We start from the raw sequence: 23,719 nt of genomic DNA on the forward strand, positions 1-23,719 counted from the left end.
GATTGCTGGTATCTCTACTGAATCAAATGCCTTTTCGTAATCTATATAAGCCACATAGAGAGGCTTATTGTACTCTGCAGATTTCGCGATAACCTGATTGATGACATGGATGTGATCCATTGTAAAGTATCTCTTCCTGAAGCCAGCCTGTTCCCTTGGTTGACAAAATCCAGTGTTAACCTTATTCTATTGGAGATTATTTTGGTAAATATTTTATATAATACTTGGAGCAAGCTAATGGTCCCATAATTGTTCAATTCCCTAATGTCTCCTTTTTTTGTGGATTAGTATAATGTGTGCATTCTTCCAGTTTTCTGGGACCCTTGCAGTCGATAGACACTTCGTATAAAGAGCCGCCTGTTTTCCAAGCATTATCTCTCCTCCATCTTTGATTAAATCGACTGTTATTCCACATTATCCTCCCGCTCTTCATCGTTTCATGTCTTGCAGGGCCCTTCTGACCTCATCGCCAGTTATAGGAGGGTTTCTGTATACTGTTCATTACTGTTTCTAAGTGAACTATCGTGACTCCTCTGGGTATTGTATACAGGTCAGCTTAGAATTTTTTCGCTGCTTTTACTATATCTTCGAGATTGCTGATGATATCATATCCTTCTTATCTTTTAGTGCACACATCATGGTTTGTCCTATGCCAGGTTTTTTTTTTACTGATTTCAGGCTGCGTTCATTTTTTACGGCTTCTTCAGTCTTTCTCATGTTATAGTTTCGAATATCAGTTATTTTTGCCTTGTTGATCAGTTTTGACAGTTCCGTGAATTGCGTAACGCTGTGCGGCCGCCAGTCCCATACAACCGCATAGAGCGCAGGACTCTGCGATTCTAGACGTACTGCGCTCACTGCAAAAGGTTAGAAAAACACCCACATAAGCACAGCAGAGAAGTGGCTACGTGAGGCGGTTCGACCGATAACTATAGAAGCGTCATTCAAAACAAGTAATTGTTCTCCACTTCCGGCGGCGTTTTCTCTACTTCCTTTTTAAATAAAAAGATGTTGATCCATAAATATTCTCATAAACAACGGTTAGCTTTCTTATTATTCGCTTTTGCTTGCAGTTTGGTTGTTGCCTTGGCTCTCTCCCTTAGTAGATCGCTTAATTTCTCAACTCCTTGCTATTTTTGTTTCCAGTTGCCAATTTTGAACGAAAAGTGCTATACAGTTAGGGAAAAACAGACGAGGTAACGGGCGGCAGTCATCTTGCTTATGGGTTTAAGGGTTATTGCAGGGTTTCATGATGGACGCTCTTTCACATTATTTTATTTCCCACCTTATCTAACTCATATCACGTGTATATGGTTCCAGGCATCTGCCATCGTCGCGGCGAGCCGTAACTCAAGGAAACAATGAAGCAAAGGGATAAGTTAAACGCAATTGGCGTTTTCTCCGGCCGCAACTCGTTCCATGAGAGTACAGACCAGCTGAGTAACAGCCGCATCCCTCTCCTGGTCCCAGGATCAGCCTAAACAAAGAAGGTTGAACTAACAAAAGCAACAGCTATGCGCGTGATGGTTGAATAGATGGTGACAACTGAACGTATCTCGAGTTAATCGCGCGGGTGCGGAATCTACGAGAAAACTGTCCTTCACATTACAAGAGATGCCGATAACTACCGCCATCTAAAAGGAGTGAAAAAGGCAGCATAATGCTGACCGATGAACAGCTGCGAAGTCTCAACATTGATCTGGCGGCGCTTTAGGAATGTGTGAGGAGTGGTGGCGTGGGTGGGGAGGGGGGGTATGCCACGTGATTTCGGGAGGCACGTACCCCCCTGGGTACATGCCTGCTTCAAAGAACAAGATTTTTTTTTTCACAGTCAGTGCACTTACTTCTTTTCCCTTTTTCCAGCAAGGGCAAGACCGTGAGTAAGGTGGATGGTCTCCTTTGCAGTTAATGCAATGTGGGAAGAAGTGCAGTTGTCAGACTGATGACCATTGGAGCTGCATTTAGCACCGGTGGTTTGGCCTCGGCATGCATGTGAAGCATGCACAAACCTTTGGCATTTGAAACACAGTCAGGGGTTCAGGATATACGGTCTGATCTTTTACTTTTACCCTGCATCCAGTGAAGTAGGCATTACGCTTGTTCCAAAGGCAAGTATGACATGTTTTGTCGGGATTTCTTAGTCATTTCTGCAGATGACAATTCTATACTTTGGTCACATTTTGTTCCTGGAAACCCGCAAGCAGTACCTCATTGCTCAGGGGAGGAAAGTCCTCCTCTGATGTCACACCCCTGCTTGCATTTAGTGTTCTGTGTGGTGAAATTGTCGCTGTCACGTCGCCAATACTGGTAAGTTCCAAGAGCTTCTGTGCTTGATCTTTGTCATTTAGTTCTAAGAAGAGTTCCCAGCTAGACATTTTCGAGGTTTTGTATGTCGGTTCAATTTTGTCTTTCAGGCATTTGGCCACCAGGAATGGTGAGAGCTTTCACACTGGTACGTTGTTTTCGCTGTGGATTACATAGCACTTGGGAAATGATGGAGCGTTGCTCTGAAAGGAGAATTGGAACGGTGCTTCAGTGCGGCATCTTTTCAGATGCTGATCATAGACAACGGAAGCTTGCGCTGCCAAAAGAAAAAGTGTGTATGTTCGGCAACAACGCTGACCGCCCACCACGGAGCCCAACGAGGGGACGCGGCAGAGCTTGCATAGAAGTCTGCACGACGCCTGTCATACGCCGTCACTGTAACCTAATATGGTGTACCCAAGGTAGGATAGCCATACAGAGTTAATCCTTGCCGCCCTGGAGAAAGGAAGTAAATGGAAGATAGGAGAAGAGAGAAAAGATGCAAAGTGAGAGAAAGATGAAGGTTGGAGGGAGAGAGAGACAAGAAAAGGTTAACTACCAATTTTCCCCGGGTGGGTCAGTCCAGGGGTGCCGTCTACGTGAAGCCGGGCCCAAAGAGGTGTGCTGCCTCTACCGATGGGCCTTAAAGGTCCAAACACTCGGCATCGGCTCAACCCCTAGGATCCCCCTTTCCCCAGACATGGCTAAGCCACGCACAGTTAAACCCAGGAGGGGCCAACCCTTATGTGCTCGGGTACGTGGTGTCGCAATACACCAAACGCCTGCTGGCGCAGACACCTCTGCGCGGAGTATTGGCCGATCATGAGAGCAACAAGTGTGTGGCCATTACACAACTACTGCATTCCTATAACATCAATGGCCTACAGATAAAACATATAGGTTTCGAGTTGGCACTCAAGCAAATGACGGAGAGACAGAGCGAACACGGGCTAGCTGCACTGCCTTCACCAATTGCAGAAAGAGGTAATATCCCCGCATATATGCGAGAGATGTGAAAAGGGATACCACCAGAGAAAGATGAACCAAAAAGGCATCTCAATGTGTGAGGATGAGTGTCTACAACTTAGCGGACTACAATGTCCGCGGAACAAGATGCAGACAGCATGCACGCATGATCAAGAGCATGGGGCGCTGTTCACGGTTGGGAAGACGCCTTCACGGGGCGCGTGCACACACACACGAAAAAGAAACGTTTAAATGGTTTGAGGCCACTCGTAGTGCACCGCCTCGTAAGGCATTCCGGTGTGTTAGAACCTCAGTAGATAACACTAGAAGTAATGCAATCCGGAGGTAACAGCTGCCAGTTGGCTGAACGAGGCAAAAGTCTTCAAGCGCCAACATTGCTATCCGTCAAGTCCCCACAAAGATGGCAGTGAGCACTCTTCGCCTCTTTTTGGCATCTGCTAGACAGAGAACTTCCAGAGAGCAGTCAGACCAAAATCATCCTGGCTGGTTCTGGCCACCCGCGGATAGCCAGAACCGTCCAGCCCGAGCAAAACGAACGCACGGCGGAACTGTGCCACACGGTGGGTGGAGGAACCTGAGAAAAACAAAGGCGCTCTTGGCTGGCTCTGGCAGCCCGCAGGTAGCCAGAAGTGGAAATTCAAAGAAGCCCACTACAAACACAGCAACGTGCAACTGTAGAGGCGAACTATGTGCATGACAGGGCTGGAGTGTGCACTTGTGCTCATGTGCTTCAGTCGGGCCATGCAACGTGTTGTAGAGCCGCTCTTCCCTGCACCAGCTAGACTCATGGGTAGTAGCCACATCCAAATTACATATTTAGAGTGCTGTCATCAGTGCAATATGAAGCAAAGTCTGCGAAGCAGTCTAGCCAGGAGCAGCAGGGAGTGAGCATGCTCTGGCAAGCATACGTCTGGTCTGACCATAAGTTTTGCATGGGTCGATGCTTATTGACCCTTATTCTGTGTTCAAATCTGATAAAAAATAATGGTACCCAACGGCTACCACACTGATAAGCAGTGTGTCCAATGTTTCATTCTTATGCAAGTGGACATGGCCGAGCGTTAGCAGGCTATAGTCGGCAATGGTATGACAGTGGTACTTCCGGAAGTACACAACTTGGTATCGAAATTTGAAACGCAGATTTTCACTTCCTTCAGCCTGTTTATTAAACTGCGCCAATCAATAAAAACAGTAACAGTAGGAAGAAGCACACTGATTCAAACACCCTTTTTGATTGCTGTAAGCTATTGGCCAACAGCAGCAGCGAATGGGAATCTGCAATATGATGAAATGTGGCAGCCCAATAAAGAGTGAGGAGATGACTTCTGTTGAAAAGGGCATTTGAGAAAAAGGTGACTTCATGCTCCTCTTGCGACTGCCATGTGCAAAATTTGGCTCAGAAGTTCACAGCAGCATATGCTATCCACAGAATGTTTTTTTTACCAAGTGCGAGGCGTGGTTCAGGATCCCTTTAAGGTGCTACTGACTGTGAGAACAAGGTATCAATAATATGGCCAAGTAAAATTAAATTTGAATAAGTTCTAGCTTGTGCCATAGTTTTCTGAAACAGGCTGAAAATAGGTAGGTTTTAGAGCACAGCCGTTAGGTGGCCGTTCCTCAGCAAACATCAGCGGGGGATGAAAGATGCGAGGAGTAAAGCAAAGGAAGAGAGTGTAGCGGAACCATGAGACAGAAAACAGAAGAGAAGGCTATGGTGAAAAGACTAGAAGTAAAGTCTAGTGCAGCAAAGATGGCTACGAGATGGCGCAAGAGTAGCGCGAGTCGTCTGTCAGGTCTCGCAGCAGCTTCTGCTGTGAATTGTGCCAACGCACCACCCATGTGCTGGCTTTTGCAATTCCCAGATTAGTGAGGCAGTCACGCCATACATGGCTCCGTTCGCAACGTGTGACACGAGACAGACTGCCTGTGCCTGCCAATATGTCACAAAATAAAACATGTATAGAGCGGCGCTCTAATTTCACATTAGAGAGTATTGTGATGACCGGTGAATTTTTGAAAAATTAGCGCTGAATGACTAAAATCTGGAATAAATCGGTAGATCTACTGATAAATTAGTTGCAGCACCATTCTTTCCAAGCTGCTAAGCCTAACAAGCACCATTCCATACAAAGCTGCTAATCAAAGTTGCAATATAGTGCAGTCAGCAAAGATGTAAAAAACATGGTCAAAATAATGAAAATCTGGGCTTTATGTGCCAAAACCATGATTTGATTATGAGGCACGATGGTCAAAATATCCTAGAGCACCAAACTAAGATAAACGTCTATGCTCTTTATATCCGAACTGTCAAACAGTGGGAATAGGCTGACTAATGAGCAAGTATACTGCATAATTGAATATGTGTTCGAACCATAATCCATAGAACTTTCTTTACACCAACCATGTTTCACACATCGTCGCCACAGATCACACTAAAAAAATTTTTTTAAATACTTAAATTCTAGGGTTTGTGGGGAGCACACGTGCCCATTTTTCTCCGCGTCGTCGCGGTCACATTGAGAGCCGGCATATACACGGGAGCGGTGCACTACGCCCTCTCCCGGATCTCCCTCGCTCTCACGACACGGCGTTCACCCTTCCTGCCTGATTCGCGGGAAGGTATCTGACGGGTGAGGCGGACATTCCCCTCTCAAAGGTAAAAAGGTATAAAACAGCGCCACCAGGGGAGACCCGCTCTCTTGGATGCCGGACCCCTAACCTGCCGGACTGGAGCTCGCCTTCAGCCCTAGCTGCACGCAGAGTGGAACCCCCACAGGTTTTACATGCCGAAATGATGGAATGCTGTAGTGGGGAACTATGGAATAAATTGGACAACCTGGGGTTCATGGGCGTTTTTACATTTTGCCCTCATCAATATGCAGCCTCGTGCCCATGGATTTGATCTTGCACCCTAGAACTTAGCAGCACAATGCCGAAACCACTATGCCACTATGTTGAAAAATTGAGCAACACACTGTATGGTGTCCAAAATTTTGATTGTCATGGTTCTATAGAATAGGATGCATAGGTGGGCTAGTTGGTATTGCATTCCCAGAAAAGCCTGGAGCACAGAAACTTGTTACTTCATGAAAGAGAATTAAACTTCATTGATCATTATCAGACATGTGCCTTTGATGTTTGTTTTCAGCTATTCTTGGCATGTGCAATGTATCTGTATACAGCATAGACAGCTTATAGCGTAAGTCACAAGAGTCGCTAATATCCGCTTGATTATTCAAAGACTTGTTTGATAATTATAAATTTCCCTAGCGTTGCCATCAACTCCGCAGAATTGATATAGAAAGGCAGCCGAAATTTTGGATGCCGTACAGTGTCTCATTTCATTTCCAGGACTGATTCGTATGCGTGCGATGTCAAAAACATGGCAGCAGTAAATCAAATTGCTGCCATTCGAGTCACTGTGATGGTGACCATTTGGTCGCCGGCTCTTGACAAGGCATGCTGGTTAGGCCTGAGCAGCAGGGGTGCTGGGCAGCATGCCGTCACGGGAAGCTCATTCTTAATATGTTCGTATCGATAGATGATGAAATAGAGATTAGGCATGTGATTGCACACACAGGTTGAACTTACCACAGCATGTGTGAAGCGGAGTTTGATTTCTTGGGCGATCAGCTGCGACAACCAAGTATTGTGAACACCTATCACGTTTCTATATGCGCGTACTGGTAGTAACGGTGAAAGCTCGCATGTGGACATAAAGCCTAAAGGCTCCCAACTTAGTTTGCGCAATACTGCTTAAACTGACAGCACTCAAGGAAAGGTTTTTCCGTTGACTAAGCAACCCATGCACACCTGTGTCGCACTGCCATTGCCGCATTTGTTATCATTCCTTGTTCGTTCATTTGCTCCATGTCTCCTCCTTTGCAGTACCCTGATTTCATTCCCCTCCCATCAGCGGTGCACCTACTTGAGAAGCATGCTTGCTGCCGCACTAGTCTGAAGGATTTTCCCACAGAAGCCGCATTATAACCAGTGTTTTGTCTCGTGTCTGCACTATGAGCAGTATGCATATAAATGGAGTTTTGTGGGAGGGTAAACATGAGCCAGAAAAGGTCGTTTAATAGCTGGTTCTATACTTTAGGCCGTTATATAATAAAGTGGTCTAAGCTGAATATATTTTTTCCGTGTGGACAGTACAAATCAGTTGTGAGATGAGCACTTGTGTTGTGTCACCTTCTTTGCGTCAATCATTCCTTCGCTTTTGGTTTTTCTAAAAGAGGTTTCCATAGAAAAAGTGGTGTTGCCACGTGGTCTTAATAATCTAGCAGGTCTGAAAAATCAGTCATTTGCTTGTTTGTAAAAAATATCAGCAAGGAAATAAATACAGAATATCTTTCAAGGCAGTGCTTCCAGCTAACTATATGGACCATCTGTTGCTTCTGTGTTTCTATACATTATTTTCACTGCACAATGCGGCCGAGGAAAAGGAACACTTGCCACCCTGCGTGAAATCAAAGAACTGATTGATAACAATGGCAATGAAAGTTAAGAATATGGTTTGATTCTACAGAAATAAATAAGCTACAGCACTGCTTTCTTCTGGCACAAGATAGACTTCCTGCATTATGGTTTGCCAATAGCATGCTCTACTTCTGCCTCAAGGGCGCCGGTAAACTATTGTGCATCTATGTGGAGCAGATGCGTTAAGGTAACAACCACGTGCTAGCAGAGTCTAGCAGTGCACCTAATCTTCGCCTAGAGTTTACCATTGCCACAGTAATTGCAAAGAATGCGTTGGAACGAACCAGGTTTACTACACTGGGTCCTCTCTGATGCATTCTTTGCGATTACTTTGCAAGAGAGGCCATACGTGCTTATTCAATCCAATTGAAAGTAGACAACACTTGCATTACCAAGAAACATAGTGTGCACACTGCACCTCACAAAGTGCAAGCAGCAAAGAGAAGTAGGGCGCAGAACTAGCCATGTGCCTTGGGAAAAGAACCTATTTTGTCCACTGTGTACTTATAATCTGATCAGGATCCATCCGCACTAGCCTTGCACCCAGGAAGATTAGTGCCGAACAATCGATCAGCTTTCTCTCTGGCTCAAATTCCTGTTTGGCTTACAGGACCCAATGGCTTTTGCTGCATAGCACAGAGTTGGTTTTGTAGCATAACACATATGGCATTATTTTAAATATGCATATGTATTACTTCTTTTAGCAAATCAAGCTGTGATAAAATTATTCGTGCGTAAACTTTGTTAAACAGATAAAAAAAATTAAATTATGGGGTTTAACGTGCCAAAACCACTTTTCTGATTATGAGGCACGCCGTAGTGGAGGACTCCGGAAATTTCGACCACCTGGGGTTCTTTAACGTGCACCTAAATCTAAGTACACGGGTGTTTTCGCATTTCGCCCCCATCGAAATGCGGCCGCCGAGGCCGGGGCTCGATCCCGCGACCTCGTGCTCAGCAGCCTAACACCATAGCCACTGAGCAACCACGGCGGGTCTTTGTTAAACAGATACCTGCACTATCTAATACCCGTCACATGGCAAGTCTAATGTCATTTCCAACGAATTACATTTGTTGCGGTTAATGTTATTATAACCACGCGCTGTCACACAGCGAAAACTAATGCCATTTGAACATGATTACAGTGACAATAGTAAAAAAAAAGAAAAGAGAGGCAAAAATAGCATCACAGCCACTTTTCTACAATAATTATTTTCCAATATGCTAAATTCTGTTGGAATCTGTGATCCTCCCTTACACACCGTGCTTTTGGATTACTAACACGTCGACAATGCCAACCAAGTTGAGTCACGCCAAGCCGAAGATTAGGCAAGCAACATGGCGGAATGCACGACGGGCGCATCCTATCTGTTTTCGTTCTGAAGAGGAATGGAAGTTGCATGTCATTGCCGTTCTGATGCGCATGCAGGCTCCTAATATCCACATTGTCGGTGCGTGCATTTATGTCAAGTCAATCGAAGTGGCCGTGGCCAATGCTCCAGTGCGAACAAACACGAATGCCACACCCAAAGCCAAAGACAGCCGTCAAGTCACTGGAGCAAAAGTAGCTTTCTGTAATTATGCACCAAGATACACCTAATTGTCATTAAATAATTAGGCAATACAAATTGACAGAACAATAGTTTTTTTTGTTTAGCAATGAAAAAGCATGTACTGTTTGCGAAGCTGACCGATAGGCTCCTAGTGTCAAAGATACACATTTGGTTCCAAAACGAATGCGAATGAGTTTGGCAAACTCATTCGTTTGGAAATGTCATTTCCAACTAATGTCATTACATTTTACCATGTGACAGCAAACAAATGGCATTATGAGTAAATGTCATTAATTGAAAATGATATTAAATTTGCCGAGTGACAGGCGTATAAATCATATTACTCAAAGGTGCAATGAAAACTGTTGCAGAGATAGCATCAAAACTGGTAGAGACTGCTTTACAAAGGCACAGAAACAAGAGCAATCTTTGGTGTGCTGTTATGTGTTAAGTATAATATATATATGACTCTATGTAAAAATGAACAAGCTCTTTGTTCACTCAATTGCTATAAGATCTATGTAGAGTTCACCTGTTATGTATGGTGCCGCTGTTGCTAACAACATAACAGAGCCTCAGTAGGGTAGGAACTTGGGCCGGATGGTGTAGCATAGTTCAAACTCATACAGTTGCTAGTCAGTGCAATGTGTGTGTCACTCTTCGTCTTCGTCTGAGTGCTGGTCTTCCAGAATTTGAAATAACAGAGCTCTTGAGCACTGCCATGGAAACAAGAGAACACTTGGGCGTGTTCAATGCATCTGTTGTTACACAAGACTAAAAAGACAGGAAAGCACCCATTAACAAAATATTTTGCCTTTCCTTTTTGGTTAAGTATGCAAAACTTGTCAGCAGCATCAACAGGATATCAGACAAGCTGACTGAAAATTTCAAGCGTATGTTTTGCACACAAGTGAAAAACCCAGAGCAAAGACAAAATTTCGTCGGTAGCCACTGAACTGTAATACCGGCTTAAGCTCTTAGCCCATTACTCTTCTCTTACAAAACGAAATGAGAGAAAACAGCAAATGTTTAATGTGTGCACAACTGCCATTTTTCCAGAAGAGGTGGTGAGCCAAAACAAAGAAGTTGATTGGCAAGCATGAAGAAAAGTGAGTGAGTGTGCCAATATCTGCTTGTATCTGTTAAGCAAGCACCTCCATATCAATAAAATGCATCCCAAACATGAAGTGTTCCAAATGAGAGCAGGTGACGAACTCATCAATTTGATGGTAGTGTGAAAATCCACTAAATTAAGAAAAAAAGCATGAACTATAAGGTATTTAAGAAAACAATTGCAACAACTAATCATCATCATAATGTAGTAAGAATTGGTACCTACGCACTGCCATATTTAAACAAACACTTCACGGTTAGTCCTACTTTTGAAAAAACTCATTTTCTTGGCAGCCACAGTTACCTGCTGACTAATGGATGATGATTTGGACATGGCCTGAGCGCAATGTGTGCTTTCAGGGCTTTATACAGGCAAATCAATTAGGATGCCCATTCTGCACTGCTTTTACCAATAAGTGCACTTTAGGCCAAACCTTCATGTGTATGCCCAGGCCAAATACTTCCATGCAATTGGTTAGTCATTTAGTCCCTGAAAAAGTAAGCATTTAGCATGACTGCCATTGTAACCCACCTTGGTTGCTGCTTCCTGGTTCATCATCATAGGCCATGAGAGCATGAACCAGTTCAAGAAAAAGTTCGTCATTCACTGACCCCGCATCTCGGTCCCCGTGCACCTTGCCATCATAGTTCTTTAGCAGTTCCTCAATAAAGGTGCCGTCCTGGTCCAGAATCTCATCTCCCATGTAGGGAATGTTGTGCAGTACAGTCTCATCCTCCACCTGTTGAACAGCATTATATCTTTATGGGAAAATGAAAGCCTCTTACCAAAGTAACACATCACCAAGAAATGCAACTGTCCCTTTATGAACAAACTTGACCACAAAAACAAATACTATACCATGAAATTCTGTTGAGTAGGTGCCCACGTGTACATGGTTGGGATAGGATTGACAGCGTACATTATGCGCATTGGTGCTACCTGCTTGGTCCCATCTGCCAACTCCCCTTCACACTTAAAGAAAAGAACAAACAAACAAAAAAAGATTTTTCACTTTGCAACTGCCATGTAAATAAGCGATTGCCAGCATCAAATAAACCTAGGCAAGAACTTTTAAGGTGTTTCCAGAAATAAAGCACTTTCCTAAAGCATAATGCTGCAATACCTTTTTCATAACAGGAAGGTGTACTGGCATGTCAGTAGGAAAAAGAGGAATGGCCTTGGTCTCCGTCTGTTGCTTTTGCAAGAGAGCTGCTGTTTCAATAATGAAGCGCCTGTTGGTCATGTATGCAGCCTGAAATGAAAGAAAATAATATTAGATACTCTTCCATTTGTTACCAGTGAAACCGAGCAAGGAGATGCTATTTCGCTCATGAAACATAATTTGATGTTCCAAGGTAAGCCAGGCTGTAAAGATGACTAAAAGTAAACAAAACACGGCTACAAATATGTGGCCTGTATTGTGACATTAAAAGTACAAGAGATATTATATATGTGCGGTGCACAGAGTGGACAAAAACGATGCCTCAAAATGAATGCATAAAATGCATGTCCATTACCCCACTATAAAAATAGGCTGGGTAGACCATCAGGAGAAGCCGTCTAATTGATGGATGTATAGATGCAGTTATCACTGGTGAACTAGAGAGCCGCTGCAACCTTGTCATAGACATCTGTTGATGTTGAAGTGTGAAATGAGTGGACTGCAGGACAGGTGCACTGTGCTAACATAGTCAAGAGTTCGACGGAATACCATCTGGTCAGGTAAAAGCGTTGCTAGAAAATGAAGCAAGTCACTGACCAACGTCAAAATAAATCTAAAATGACGTTCTGCAAAATTTCAACTTTTAAACTTCTATATTCCACGGAATACAGTCCGCAAAAGACCGTATGTATACCGATCGCAATAGATTTGCCCCTCATGAAAATGACCAGCTGGCCCCCCTTTTTTATTTATTCATTCTTTTAATTTTTTTTTTTTGCAACATGTGCATCACACAAATGCATGTAAAATGAAATCGATGGTTTAACATCTTTGTCTGGTTGGGCAGTAATTCATGCTAAAAGAAAAAAAAAATGAAATCTTGAAATGCTCCTGTAACAATGCATGAATTACATTTAAAAAAATTTTTTTTAATCCATCCAATGCTCTTGCATAGCATGTGGCAGCCTCTAATAACACTGACTGGGGCAAGGCTTCTATAGTCACCAAGGAAATCTGCAGTATCTCGGGTACCTAGTTAGCCAGACTACAATAAAAATGCTGAATTGTAACAATGCCAATCTTTTGCATGCGTTTGCAAGATTCTTAGGTCGAGTACTAACACGTGCTTAAGCTCACCACTGAAGCCAAGACATCTAAATCTTAACCAGACCTCTTGATAGAAATGCATGTAGAGCCAAAACATAAATGCATGAAATCCTAAGTCAGTTTAAGCTTCTCATAAAAAGAAAGTGAGAACAAAAGAAAAGACAGAGCAAGTAACAGGTTGCTACAGCAGTGAAAGCAGACTAGAAAATTTGTGCCAGAAATCATGCACGACTCAAGTGGTAAAATCCAGCTAAAACAATGCAAGACATGTGCCAGAGACTAATTCATGGTTATGCAATGTAAATTGTGAACATGCGTCAAACTATGTTTCTAGAATGCAACATTTTAGGCATGCTTGCTTATCCCTAGCATGCAAATATGCTGGCAAGAACTTTCAGTGCATAATATGATACTTTAGAACTCCTTGCTGGGTGAGTTGGTACAAGGCTCTGTTAGCAAGAGTTGCGCGTATAAAAGGAATAACACAGGAATAAACGAGGCAACATCCTCTTTTCCTGTGTTCATTTTCTTAGACACAACTATCCCTAACATAACATATGATACGTACCATGACTTCATCATGCCTCTTGAAGCGTTTTATTTGCCTGAGCCGCATGTATTCAGAACGAACTCTTTTTCTCCATTCTGGGCTCACTCTGCTCACATCCATTTGCATGAATACCCTATAACAAAGCAAAAAAATATGTTCACTTATGAAAAGAAACACTGAAAGAAAAAAGTATTTTACCACTAAGTGCACGGCAAAAGTGTGTCTTGATATCCAATATAAAATGAATTCACCAACGAAAACTTATTTAAAGTCCAAGAGATGGCTGAAGGTGCAAGTTCTTTTTCTGATGGAACCATGTCATTAAATTAATCCCCAATATGCAAACTCGGCTCAATCTGAGCCAAGAGCTACAATCCTGCACACAGACAAGATATAGTGGTATTAAAGTGAATAGCTCTTCAAATTATTAAAGCCTTCATTTTTTTCCTTGAGCTACACTAAAAAGACTTATTGATCATGGGAAATGACATAAAGAGTTACTAACCTAATGTAGCTTGGCCATGACAAATAAGCATATCATCAAGGGCCACCAGTGAGTGCTCAACATGCCACCAACTGCACTTTCAATGCACTTGGCCCAGACTGATAGGTAGTGGCAAGTACACTGCCAAGGCAGAATAAATTTAGGCCCCCTGCTGTATACAGTCCAAAAATCTTCAGTTGTACCGTAACTAATGGCTTATGTTGCCACATGACACTGAAGTTACCCCAGCTGCATGCTACCAGTTTCTTGGCCTGAAAAACATTTGGCACAGGCTTCAAATTAAACCTTTTTGACAAGAATAAAATGCCCTGCATTGGAGTAGGGCCTCAGGTTTTTAAAAAGTAATCAAATGCAGCAAGGGCACATTTACGATAATAAGTAACCAGGTGTAACGGTTTGTTAGCTCAACTAAAGATTTCAGTTGGCTTTAGCAGAACCGGCACCAGTTCTTTCTTTCCATTGTGCTAATTAGTAGCAACGGAGTAATACAATTAGAACACCAACCCCATCTGAACACTTACATAAACCATTTATTTTTAAACATCACATACATATTGATAGTAAAGGAAGGAAAAAAAAAGCAGAAGGACTGATGATAGTAAAGCAGGCCAACTATTTTTTGGCCACATCTTTTGGCTAAGCAAAAATAAAAAAAAAACCTGCATATGTGGGAATCGGTGATAAGCAAAATTTTATTTGGTATTTGCTGAAATGTTTCCACTTCACTTTTGTGCAGCCTAACATTCCCCGCTCAATGCACAAATTGGTGCTATTTTGATCACCTAAATTCTTTGTCCACGTTCAGCTGCTTATGTTGTGAACTGCTTTACTTCTCTGAAGCAGAGTTTTTGTGCACTTCACTGTAGCTCAACGCTTGTCCAACTCAGTGCAGGCTGTAGTCCCAGTTTGTTCCATTTACTTCTTTCTCCACACTTGGCTGCTTTTGTTGCCGACTTCTTCAATTCTTGCCTCTTGTTCTGCTCGTCTATTCAGGTACCGTACCTGGCTAGAGGCACATATCCATTCTGAGAGATTGGCCAATAATGGTTATATACTCAGTGCCACATGCGAGCTGAACAATCCTAGTGGCCCAACTTGTATACTCGACACGACAGCAGCAGCCAGCGCCCACAATGAAGAGCAAAAAAAGATTTGCTTAAAAAAAAAAAAAAAGTCCCCAGTGTCCACGGCTGCTTTGCCCTTTGCCAGTTTCTACATATATCCTTGGAACCATATTTCAACACAATAACGTACATAAAATATAACCGATACGAAAGCAAGGGGTTTCACAAAAAAGCGATATAGATATACGCGTCATAATAAACAGACCGTCCGGAAAGTCTGAAGTGTGGAATACTCAGCATTCGGGAGCACTGCCATGCGAATGGGCAGGTCGTACTGCACTGGACGCACCAAAGCACGGACTTAATTGTTCAGCAGCAGCAAACGTGAAATTTCAACTGGGATGGTGCATGCATCGACCTCTTCACACTATATATATGTCGACGAATCCAAGCGGACCTGAGTTTGGTTGTAACACCATGCATAAGAAGCATGCTACAAAAGCCTGGTGATATGGGTCGACCGGCTCAGCTGTGGGCACCACGTATACTTCACAAGAGATTGCGGAAAATTAACCCATAGCGAACGGCAAAATATTTTTAAATTCGTCGGCTCGCCAGCAAGCCCTTTAAACATTCTGAACAATCAATGATGGTACATTTCATGGCAAAATATAGGACCACCCCACATACATAAGCTAGGAAAGATTCAAAAGATCAGTATCAAAGGACAATTATAATGTGCGGTATCGTATGAACTCGCCTTGAACGCTTTCTGGCGATGTCGAAGCGTCAACACAACACAACAACGCGCAGCAGAACACCCCACGTCGAGCACACGGCGCCAAGGCGCCGACACGGCTGACCGCGGCTGGCTATGTCGCTTGTCGGCTAGGTCAGTAGAGGGCGCAAACAGCAGTGTACAAAATTCTCGAATTCTGTGGCATGCTCTCGGCTGTTGTCGTTTTGTGCACTGTCTGGAGGTTTCTTTGGTTACGACTATCACACTATACTTGAACGCGGCGTATTGCCGAAATTCAGTTTCAATATTGTTCTTCTATGTAGCGGAGGTCAGCGCGAACTTTATTTGGACATGTGAGGTAACGTTCACTTCAAATCATTCTGTAATACCTTTGTTGCTAGAACTAACCCACCCCTGTTTTGCGCGAGCGCCTGAAACGCTCGATTCGGTCATGTATGGTTGCATTAATGCGCGCCAATTCGTTGAAGTCGTGTAACTACGTGGTGTAAAATGTAGTAAGCAGTGCCTTTTTTAATCCTCTTGTTATAATTTCTACAGTGCATAAACTCTTGCGACGAGCCAAACTTTCGTTTGTGTACGTAAGCTAAGTTGTTTATGGATTTATTTTGGTCACGCCGGACTTTATACTATTGATGCTGATGCCAGACGCATATGAAGGCGCCATTTAGTCGGTCGGCTGTGTGCCGCGAGGCTAGTGAAAGCGGCCCAGCGGACTCTTTTATTATTATTATTATTATTATGAAGCCATTTGCGGCAGTGGAGCACTCCGTAGTGCGCATGGCATTTATTATTATTATTATTATTATTATTATTATTATTATTAGACGCGATTCTTTCTACACTTAGGCGTCTGTGCGCGAGTCATCTTCACGCGGAATTTGAGTCTTTACTCAATAAATTAGAGGTTCTTGGTGAAATCCGTGAAGAGGCAATCGAGCCCAATTCCACAACAAATGTCACGGTTGAAAAATAATGAGAAGCTGGATCTAGATTTACTTTCCACGTTTATTATTCCATACAACCTTGTTGCGGTAGATTGCCCGTACCTCGCTTCAGCTCTTTTACCGTTATTGCTCATCAAGTTTACACACACACACAAAATTCAGAGCAGCTAATTTGTTATTTCTTTTCAGAGTTGTCTGAACTGTTGAAGGGTCTCCTGTGCACTGTTTGGATCTCTGATAATGGCTGATCAAGGAGAGCAAGCACTGGAACGTAAAGCACCCAGAGATCCAGACTGCCTGCTACTGGGAGATGAGAGCCCTCTGCAAGAGGACGCTACTGGTGAAAAGACATCTGACTCCCAGGACGGGCCAAAGCAGTGGGACTGCTTCCCTTGGGATAGATGGTCACGTGAGAGGAGCACAGACTCAAGAGAAAGGAGTGTGGACTCGCGTGACTCAGCCACAAGGGAGAGGGATCTCCGGCAAGTGTTCACAAGCTACCTGGCACTTCTATAAGGAAACATGAGTATTGTATATTTAAAAGTGATTTTTAATTTTGTATATGTGTGTAGTGCGCACTAGCCCCACAATGTCTGCAATATGCAAAAACCAGGAAGTGACACTGTATTTTGCAGTTCTAGAAAAAGACAATGTTCACCCAAGCTGCCCTCATATAGACAGGGAATAAGGTATTTAATAATTATGGCGAAATCAGTGGGATGGGAGAAACCAGTGAAATGAGCTTCAGAGCCTTGTGAAATAGTAAACTGGACATTTTGAAAATGCTGACTTTGCCTCAGTAGCAAAAGTATGTGCCGAACATGGTTCAGTCAGCGTACAATTGTATCCGTGCTGACTTCCAACTTTTTGAAAGAAGTTACTGCAAATAATTGGTGGATGGTGATAACTTAGTATTATAGAAACTGACATTTATCTGAATACTAGAAGCAGCAGTGTTGTGAAAGAATTGTTGAATTAAGGGAGACATTAAAAATGCAGAGAATATAAAACTCCAATGTAATCAACTCCAGGAAACACATTTGGCCATAGCTGAAGGCAATCTTACAGTAATGAAAACACAATGCAGGCAAATTCTGCTGTAGAAAATAAATTACATACAATATAACTTCTTTACTAATTACTACCTCCTAATGTTACAATCAGTAGCTAAAGAAAGCTCACCTACAGTATTTTTAATAACATGAACAGATATAGAGAGAAATTTAAAAACACTGGCAAACAGCAGTTATGAGCCCCCAACTCTGCGATATGCTTTGAAGCTCTCATGTGATCTTGAGAAGAACACATTGCAGGATGCAGTCCACGCTGTTCTGGAACCTCAAGTAATGGCACCACATGCAGCCGAAAACCTGTCACTAATGAAACACCTCCTGAAATATGTGCCCACTGGCAGTCATATTCTTTTACCATAGTGGAATACAGCTCTGATGATGAAGGTTTTTATTTATTTTCATATGTGGCCTTACACCTGCTGTGTTGAAGCCTTTTTCTTTGCATCGTTCTGCTCAGTCATGGATGGACATGTCCAACCCATTTCCTAGCTTACAATGGTAGATTGCAGAAGGAGGTATAGATGTAGTAGTAGTTGTAACACTCGGTTCAATGCCCATAAGTGCTGGAATGATTCTCTACACTACTGTGTAATATTTTATGAGACTCATTCTTAATTCTTGAGAACAGGTAAACTTGCTCAGCCCATTTCACAGCTGATATCTGCTGGTCACAGTGAAACTAAATTAGATACTACGTAATGAAAAGTTGGGCTAGTTGCAGCTGTGACATTATTAAAACGATTTTTCCAGCACTTAGTGGAAAAGGGAAGAGGAAAGCGAAACAAAGCAGCAAGACAAAAGAACACTCCAGTGCTCCTTCTGTCCAGTTGCTTCCTTTTGCCTTCCTTCCGCTTGTCCACTAAGCGCTCGAAAAATCTTTTTACTAATGAATTAGATTCAGTGATGTGCGGCACCAATGCACTTTTGAAGGTGAAAGCAAATGTGCCTTTAAGATTTGACTCTGAATGCAAGGATTAGGAGGGGCTGTTTCATCTCACCTAGCACTCTGAGCACCTCCTTGCGCACAGGTTGAGAGGCGTGCCACAAAAACGGAACTAATTCTTTTACAGACACAATGGCTATCCCAGGGTTCAGGCAATGCCTGAGCAAGGCAAAGGTGGGGACATAAATAGTAAGGTGAAGAGAGGGTAGGAAAGCTTTAGATGAGGTGACTTGCTGGTACATGTTTACAACTTTTCTTGGAGGATTGTTTGTTTCTGAATTCTTTACCTGTCACTTATTATCAGTGAATGCATTCCCTATGAGTGTTCCAAATGGCTTCACCTATAATATTCCACATCTCTTCAGTGTGAGTAAAATCTACATCACGAGTCAAACTTTCATTTTGGGACCTCATTAGGGAAACATCTATTATGCGTCATTTTAAACTGATACATCTGCTGTGCATTTTATTTATTACACCTTTACTCATAATGTCAAAAATAATGTAATTACGATGTAGTGCCTAGAACTTCATTGGATTTCAGTTGCACAGAAAGAAGTCATCATACCTTGGTGGTGAAGCAGCGCACTGACAAGAACAAGGCAAAGACATACAAGAAAACATGACACTCGCTGTGTGTCGTGTTTTTCACTTTTCTTGTGTGTCTTCGCCTTGTCCTTGTCAGTGCACTGCTTCATCACCAAGGTATGATGATTAATCACCAACTCGCCGAACTTTCCACATTACAGAAAGAAGTCACTTTGCTATTTTTAATGGAGGGAAGATTACATTTAGTGTGTTGTTTTCTGTTTCTTTCTGCATGTGGAACTTTAGCATCTGGTTTATTATCCAACCACTGCAGGAGTTTCTCATTGCTACTCTCCCTTTTTTTCCCCCATAAGCAACACATTGGTGATAGGTTCATTGTGTAACTCAATTGTGCAGATTCTGTTGCTTTAAGTAGCTAAGACATCAAGAGTGTAAACAGCTTTGATACCTGGCTTGACCAGCTGTCTTTCATAGGGAGTAAAATTCAGAAATTTGTGCATGTGTATTATATTTATTTTAATGTGTATTATAGACCTGAAGTGACCAAAGTTGGTGGTGGTAGGCCCTGACAGGATGCACTATCTTCATATTAATAAATAAATAAATTCTAGAAACCTTCACTTTAGCATCCTGAACAGCCCCAGATGTCACTCTGAGGCATACGTTAAACTTGTGGTGTTAACTGATTGTGACAACTGTATGCAATATCATGTGGTTATGGGTCTGCACAGGTATGCTGAAGAACGGAAACGTGACCGTGAGCGTGGCCGACGCGAGGAGGTCATCCTATATCGTCACAGAGACTCTGAAAGCTCTCAGAGTGATAGTACTGAAGAGGAGGAGGCAGAAAGCTCAAATGAAAGCAAAGTGAAGGCTCCCACATCCACTGCTGTGAATGAAAGTGCTGAAAACAAAAGAACTTCCTCACAGGAGGCCGCTCCTGTATCACAGAGCCATGCTGAGAGGACTGAGCATAGTACAGCATTGACAAAGCACACCCATCAAAGGGCAGCCAAAACTACCAAAAGTCCACCAACCAGCAAGGAAGCTGCAAAGCGAATGGAACTTGCCAAAGGTGAAGCCTTGGGCTGTCTTTCAAATAATAGGGAAAGGGGGGATAACAATAGGACCGGTATTGCATCTTTGTACTTGCATGTTCTGTCTCCGTTGGAGTTTGCTTAACTGTGTTAGTGTTGGATTTTGGTACTTCATGTCATTTAGAAAGTAATAGGAAAAAATTGGAAATATAGTCAGCCATAAGTGCTGTTATGAGAGAACCTATATATATATTGCTCACCACTTCAGCAGCCTTGAACAATAAACTTAGCAACAAAAGGCTATCCAAGCAACGTATTCATGCCAGCAGTGTGCTGTACTTGTTAACTATTCTTGCTGTCACCCTTACCACTTATTTCTGTGTAACAGTTTCAGGCTTCACAGAGCTGTTGAGAGTTAGTCATCTTGTAAGTAGGTGGATCCAAATGAGGCAGTGCAGACAGGTATAAATGCTTATTGTACATGAACCACTTGCTTCTTTAAGTGTAAGCGCAGATGTCATTTGAAGTTGGCACTTGTTGGTAAGCTTTTTAAGGCACTATGACTGGTGGAAATACTTTCCTACTTTGTCAAAAAGTAATAAAATTAGCTGCTTTCACTACACTCAATACACTACACATTACATAGTATAGTGAGTTCTCACTTTTTTAATATTTATTATATTGAGGATGGAGTGGCCCTCTTGGTGGAGATACCATCAATGTTAGTGAAAGTGTGCGTCTTTGGCTATCTACCTGCAGACTGCGCTGTATGCTTATCTTTATTTGCGTAACCTGCCATGTTCTGCCAATAAACATGGTATGGGATAAAAACCACTGCCAAAGTCCCTCCCCGAGTGTCATCTGAATGGAAATGAGCTAGGGATTTAAGCAAGAAAACCATTTATACATAGCAATGTAACACTGAAGGTGTCGTTCATACTTATAGGGCAAGTGGAACTTTACCAAAGTTGCTGTGGCATGAGTAGCATCCTTCATGTGGCTCTAATTTCAAGGCATGCAATCTATTGTTGAATCAATGGCAGTTTTCTAGGGGCAGTAATTTTTAAAATTAATGTTTACTTTTCATGTGTGGCCTTGCTCTTGAAACTGTGCACTATTCTTTGAAGCCAATTTTTCATTCGTTATGGTTTGAAAGCAAAAAAGGTAGCACACTGTTTATTTGCAAATTACATCAGCAAGAATTATTGAAGCTCCAGAGCGTTTTGGAACAAAGGCAACGAGATGCAATTGACTTGATAGGGGTGTACCAACATTGCAGTTACATGCACACACATACACATCTCACAATAAATTAGAATAATACCTGTGTGCTTGTTTGAATCTAGATAGTGTTTCTCAACTGCAAACATTGCGTTGAGTGCATAAATCGTGCATAAAAATTGTTCGTGTAAGTTGCATTGCGCAGTGAAACTGCAGGCTCATAAGTGAACAATACACAGCCTGCAGTAAAGCTGACAGTTTTACGCTAAACTTATGATGTCATGTATATTTTTGCATGTGTGTTATACATAGTGGAAGTTTGGAAGGCGGTGTTATGGACAGTTTTGCTTTGTGGACACAGGGATTTAGAGGATGTGTTGCACATATGAAAGCATCTCCTCTTGTAGACTTTATGATCTTGCCAACCCACTTGCACACTACCATTGTGTCATAACCAATAGTGCTGAAAATGGGCCAACAGCTGTACCTGATCACATCATTCCACTCGCAAAATTAGTATATCCTTAAGCCTGAAAGGTACGCTACCAATCTAGGCTGACCTAATTTTGCTTTTTAGCACCTTTAATATTCTTGCATTATCATCGGAGTTATATAACTGGAAAGGAAATTTCTTATTTTTACAGTGCAGTGGTCAAATTTTCTTTTTACTTGGAAGTTCATAACCTACATTGAGCAACAAGTACACAGTTGAAAACACAACTGTACTAGGCTTTACCTCCTATTTCTTGTAATGTGGAATGCTTTCTTTAAAGCCTATTATATCTTGGTCTCCTCCCTTGCTCACAGTGAGGGTATGCAGCCAAAGAGACATTAGCACCATGAAAATGTCAAAATATTTTTATTAATTACCGTGAATGTGCTATTTATCTTTTTAATTGATGTCCTTTGACAACATGTTGCAGTTGCAAAATATAAGATGAGCAGTAGTGAAGTTGTGTCTACTTAGTGGAAATCGTAGGACATGCACTACTTTAGGGATATGCATCTTTAAAGGGCCCCTTACCAGGCCCCATAGCAAATTGTGGTTATACGCTGGAAGCTATGTGTCCTCTAGCTGCTGGAAAAATTTTCCAAATTGGCTCATTAATAGCCGAGATAAAAATATTTCAGTGCCGCGAACCCATGATTTCAGGAGGCAAACACCACTTCGAAGAAACACTCTCCACTTGCCCTGTCTAGTCTTCACAAGCAAAACTCCCTCCGTGTGTTCTCCCATACCGAAGCTCGAGAATCGCGTGACACATACGTCACCGGCCCCACCTTCATTTTTTTTCTCTCTCCTTGCCGTTTTTTTTTTTCTTCTTTTTTTTCCTTGTTCTTTTTCCCGCCTCTCCCGGATTGAAATTTCAGACCTTTCCGCTGTGCATAGCGATGCAATTCTTCAAATTCAAATACGATCGTTAGCGCGCATTGTATGCTTTGCGCTTGTGAGTTCAAAATGGCCAGACCTGGTGAGGGGCCCTTTGAAGTGTGCTGTGAAAAATGAATTGGCAATCCAGTTCACAATTTCACAGAAGCGGTTCCCTAGTAGTTAAATTTTAAAGGGACAGACAACCGCTCAGAACATGAATCGAGATAACCCCGCTGATGGAATGATTGTCTATCGTAGTTGCTAAAACGAGCCATGCTTTTCTCATTACACGTGGATTTATATTTTGAATTAATCACTAAAAGTTGCGAAAAATGACTTTTGGCACCCCACGCGGCAAAAATATCAACCTGCATAAGAGGTCCACTACGTGACCTTCTACTAGTGTACGCGGTTCCTGGTCTTTTTATTAGTATTGAAATACAGTATACTTTTTATTATTATAAGTTTTTCCCGACTTACAGTGTGCAGATAAGCCTTTGTTTGTAGTGAGCAGAAAAGTGACGCTGCCTTCATTTTCGACGAGTTGCCTTGGCCCGTCTATCAACAGAACGATGACGACAGGGGCCAGCCAGCCATGATGTAGGCGTGTACTTGGAGAAAAATGCGGTACAAATATAAGAAATGTCTGTACAACAACGCGAACTTATTGCACCAGCTTTTTATTTTCAAAAGTGGTTGAAATGGTCAGAATGTAGGTGTTTAACCACAGTTGCACTCCCTCCTGTGAAAGCAAAACAATGGGTGGCTTTCACAATTTGCAAAGCAGGCTATCGACATTGCTCTCGCTTCTCAGCATCTTTGAAGGAAGGACTCTTACTTTTCAGGGCTGCTCAGATCGAAAAATTCTACTTACTAAATATCCACGCACTTTCGGAAGTAACCGCTACAGATGTAAACACTACTGAGGGTGAGGTTTGCATTGCGCTACAAAAAAACCAAGCCCTAAAAAATTGGTCATCAGTCCCTTTAAC

General features: G+C 42.4%; 2 protein-coding genes across 6 annotated transcripts in view; one reads left to right on the plus strand and one right to left on the minus strand.

Annotated features, from left to right (window-relative positions):
- Nucleotides 1-15,728, minus strand: part of E(z) (histone-lysine N-methyltransferase E(z)) — a 68,768-nt gene extending 53,040 nt beyond the window's left edge. For both annotated transcript variants that reach the window (XM_075677180.1, XM_075677172.1), the window contains exons 1-5: nucleotides 15,589-15,728; nucleotides 13,278-13,392; nucleotides 11,564-11,692; nucleotides 11,299-11,412; nucleotides 10,972-11,179 (exon numbers count right to left, since the gene is read on the minus strand). In XM_075677180.1, coding sequence (XP_075533295.1) covers nucleotides 10,972-11,179; nucleotides 11,299-11,412; nucleotides 11,564-11,692; nucleotides 13,278-13,385 — 559 coding nt within the window. In that variant the 5' untranslated portion in view covers nucleotides 13,386-13,392; nucleotides 15,589-15,728. The remainder of the gene's footprint in view (nucleotides 1-10,971; nucleotides 11,180-11,298; nucleotides 11,413-11,563; nucleotides 11,693-13,277; nucleotides 13,393-15,588) is intronic.
- Nucleotides 15,729-15,740: 12 nt separating this feature from the next.
- ncm (pre-mRNA-splicing factor nucampholin) overlaps nucleotides 15,741-23,719 on the plus strand; it is a 110,195-nt gene continuing 102,216 nt past the window's right edge. Inside the window, exons 1-3 of one of the 4 annotated variants that reach the window (XM_075677154.1) lie at nucleotides 15,741-15,925; nucleotides 16,722-17,014; nucleotides 19,829-20,172. In XM_075677154.1, coding sequence (XP_075533269.1) covers nucleotides 16,773-17,014; nucleotides 19,829-20,172 — 586 coding nt within the window. In that variant the 5' untranslated portion in view covers nucleotides 15,741-15,925; nucleotides 16,722-16,772. Of the gene's footprint in view, nucleotides 15,926-16,009; nucleotides 16,083-16,339; nucleotides 16,360-16,721; nucleotides 17,015-19,828; nucleotides 20,173-23,719 lie in introns of those variants that run through there. The other 3 variants (XM_075677132.1, XM_075677137.1, XM_075677147.1) reach the window with 3 other exon arrangements.

This window comes from Dermacentor variabilis, chromosome 1 (assembly GCF_050947875.1).
Source record: "Dermacentor variabilis isolate Ectoservices chromosome 1, ASM5094787v1, whole genome shotgun sequence".
Classification (NCBI taxonomy): Eukaryota; Metazoa; Arthropoda; class Arachnida; order Ixodida; family Ixodidae; genus Dermacentor; species Dermacentor variabilis.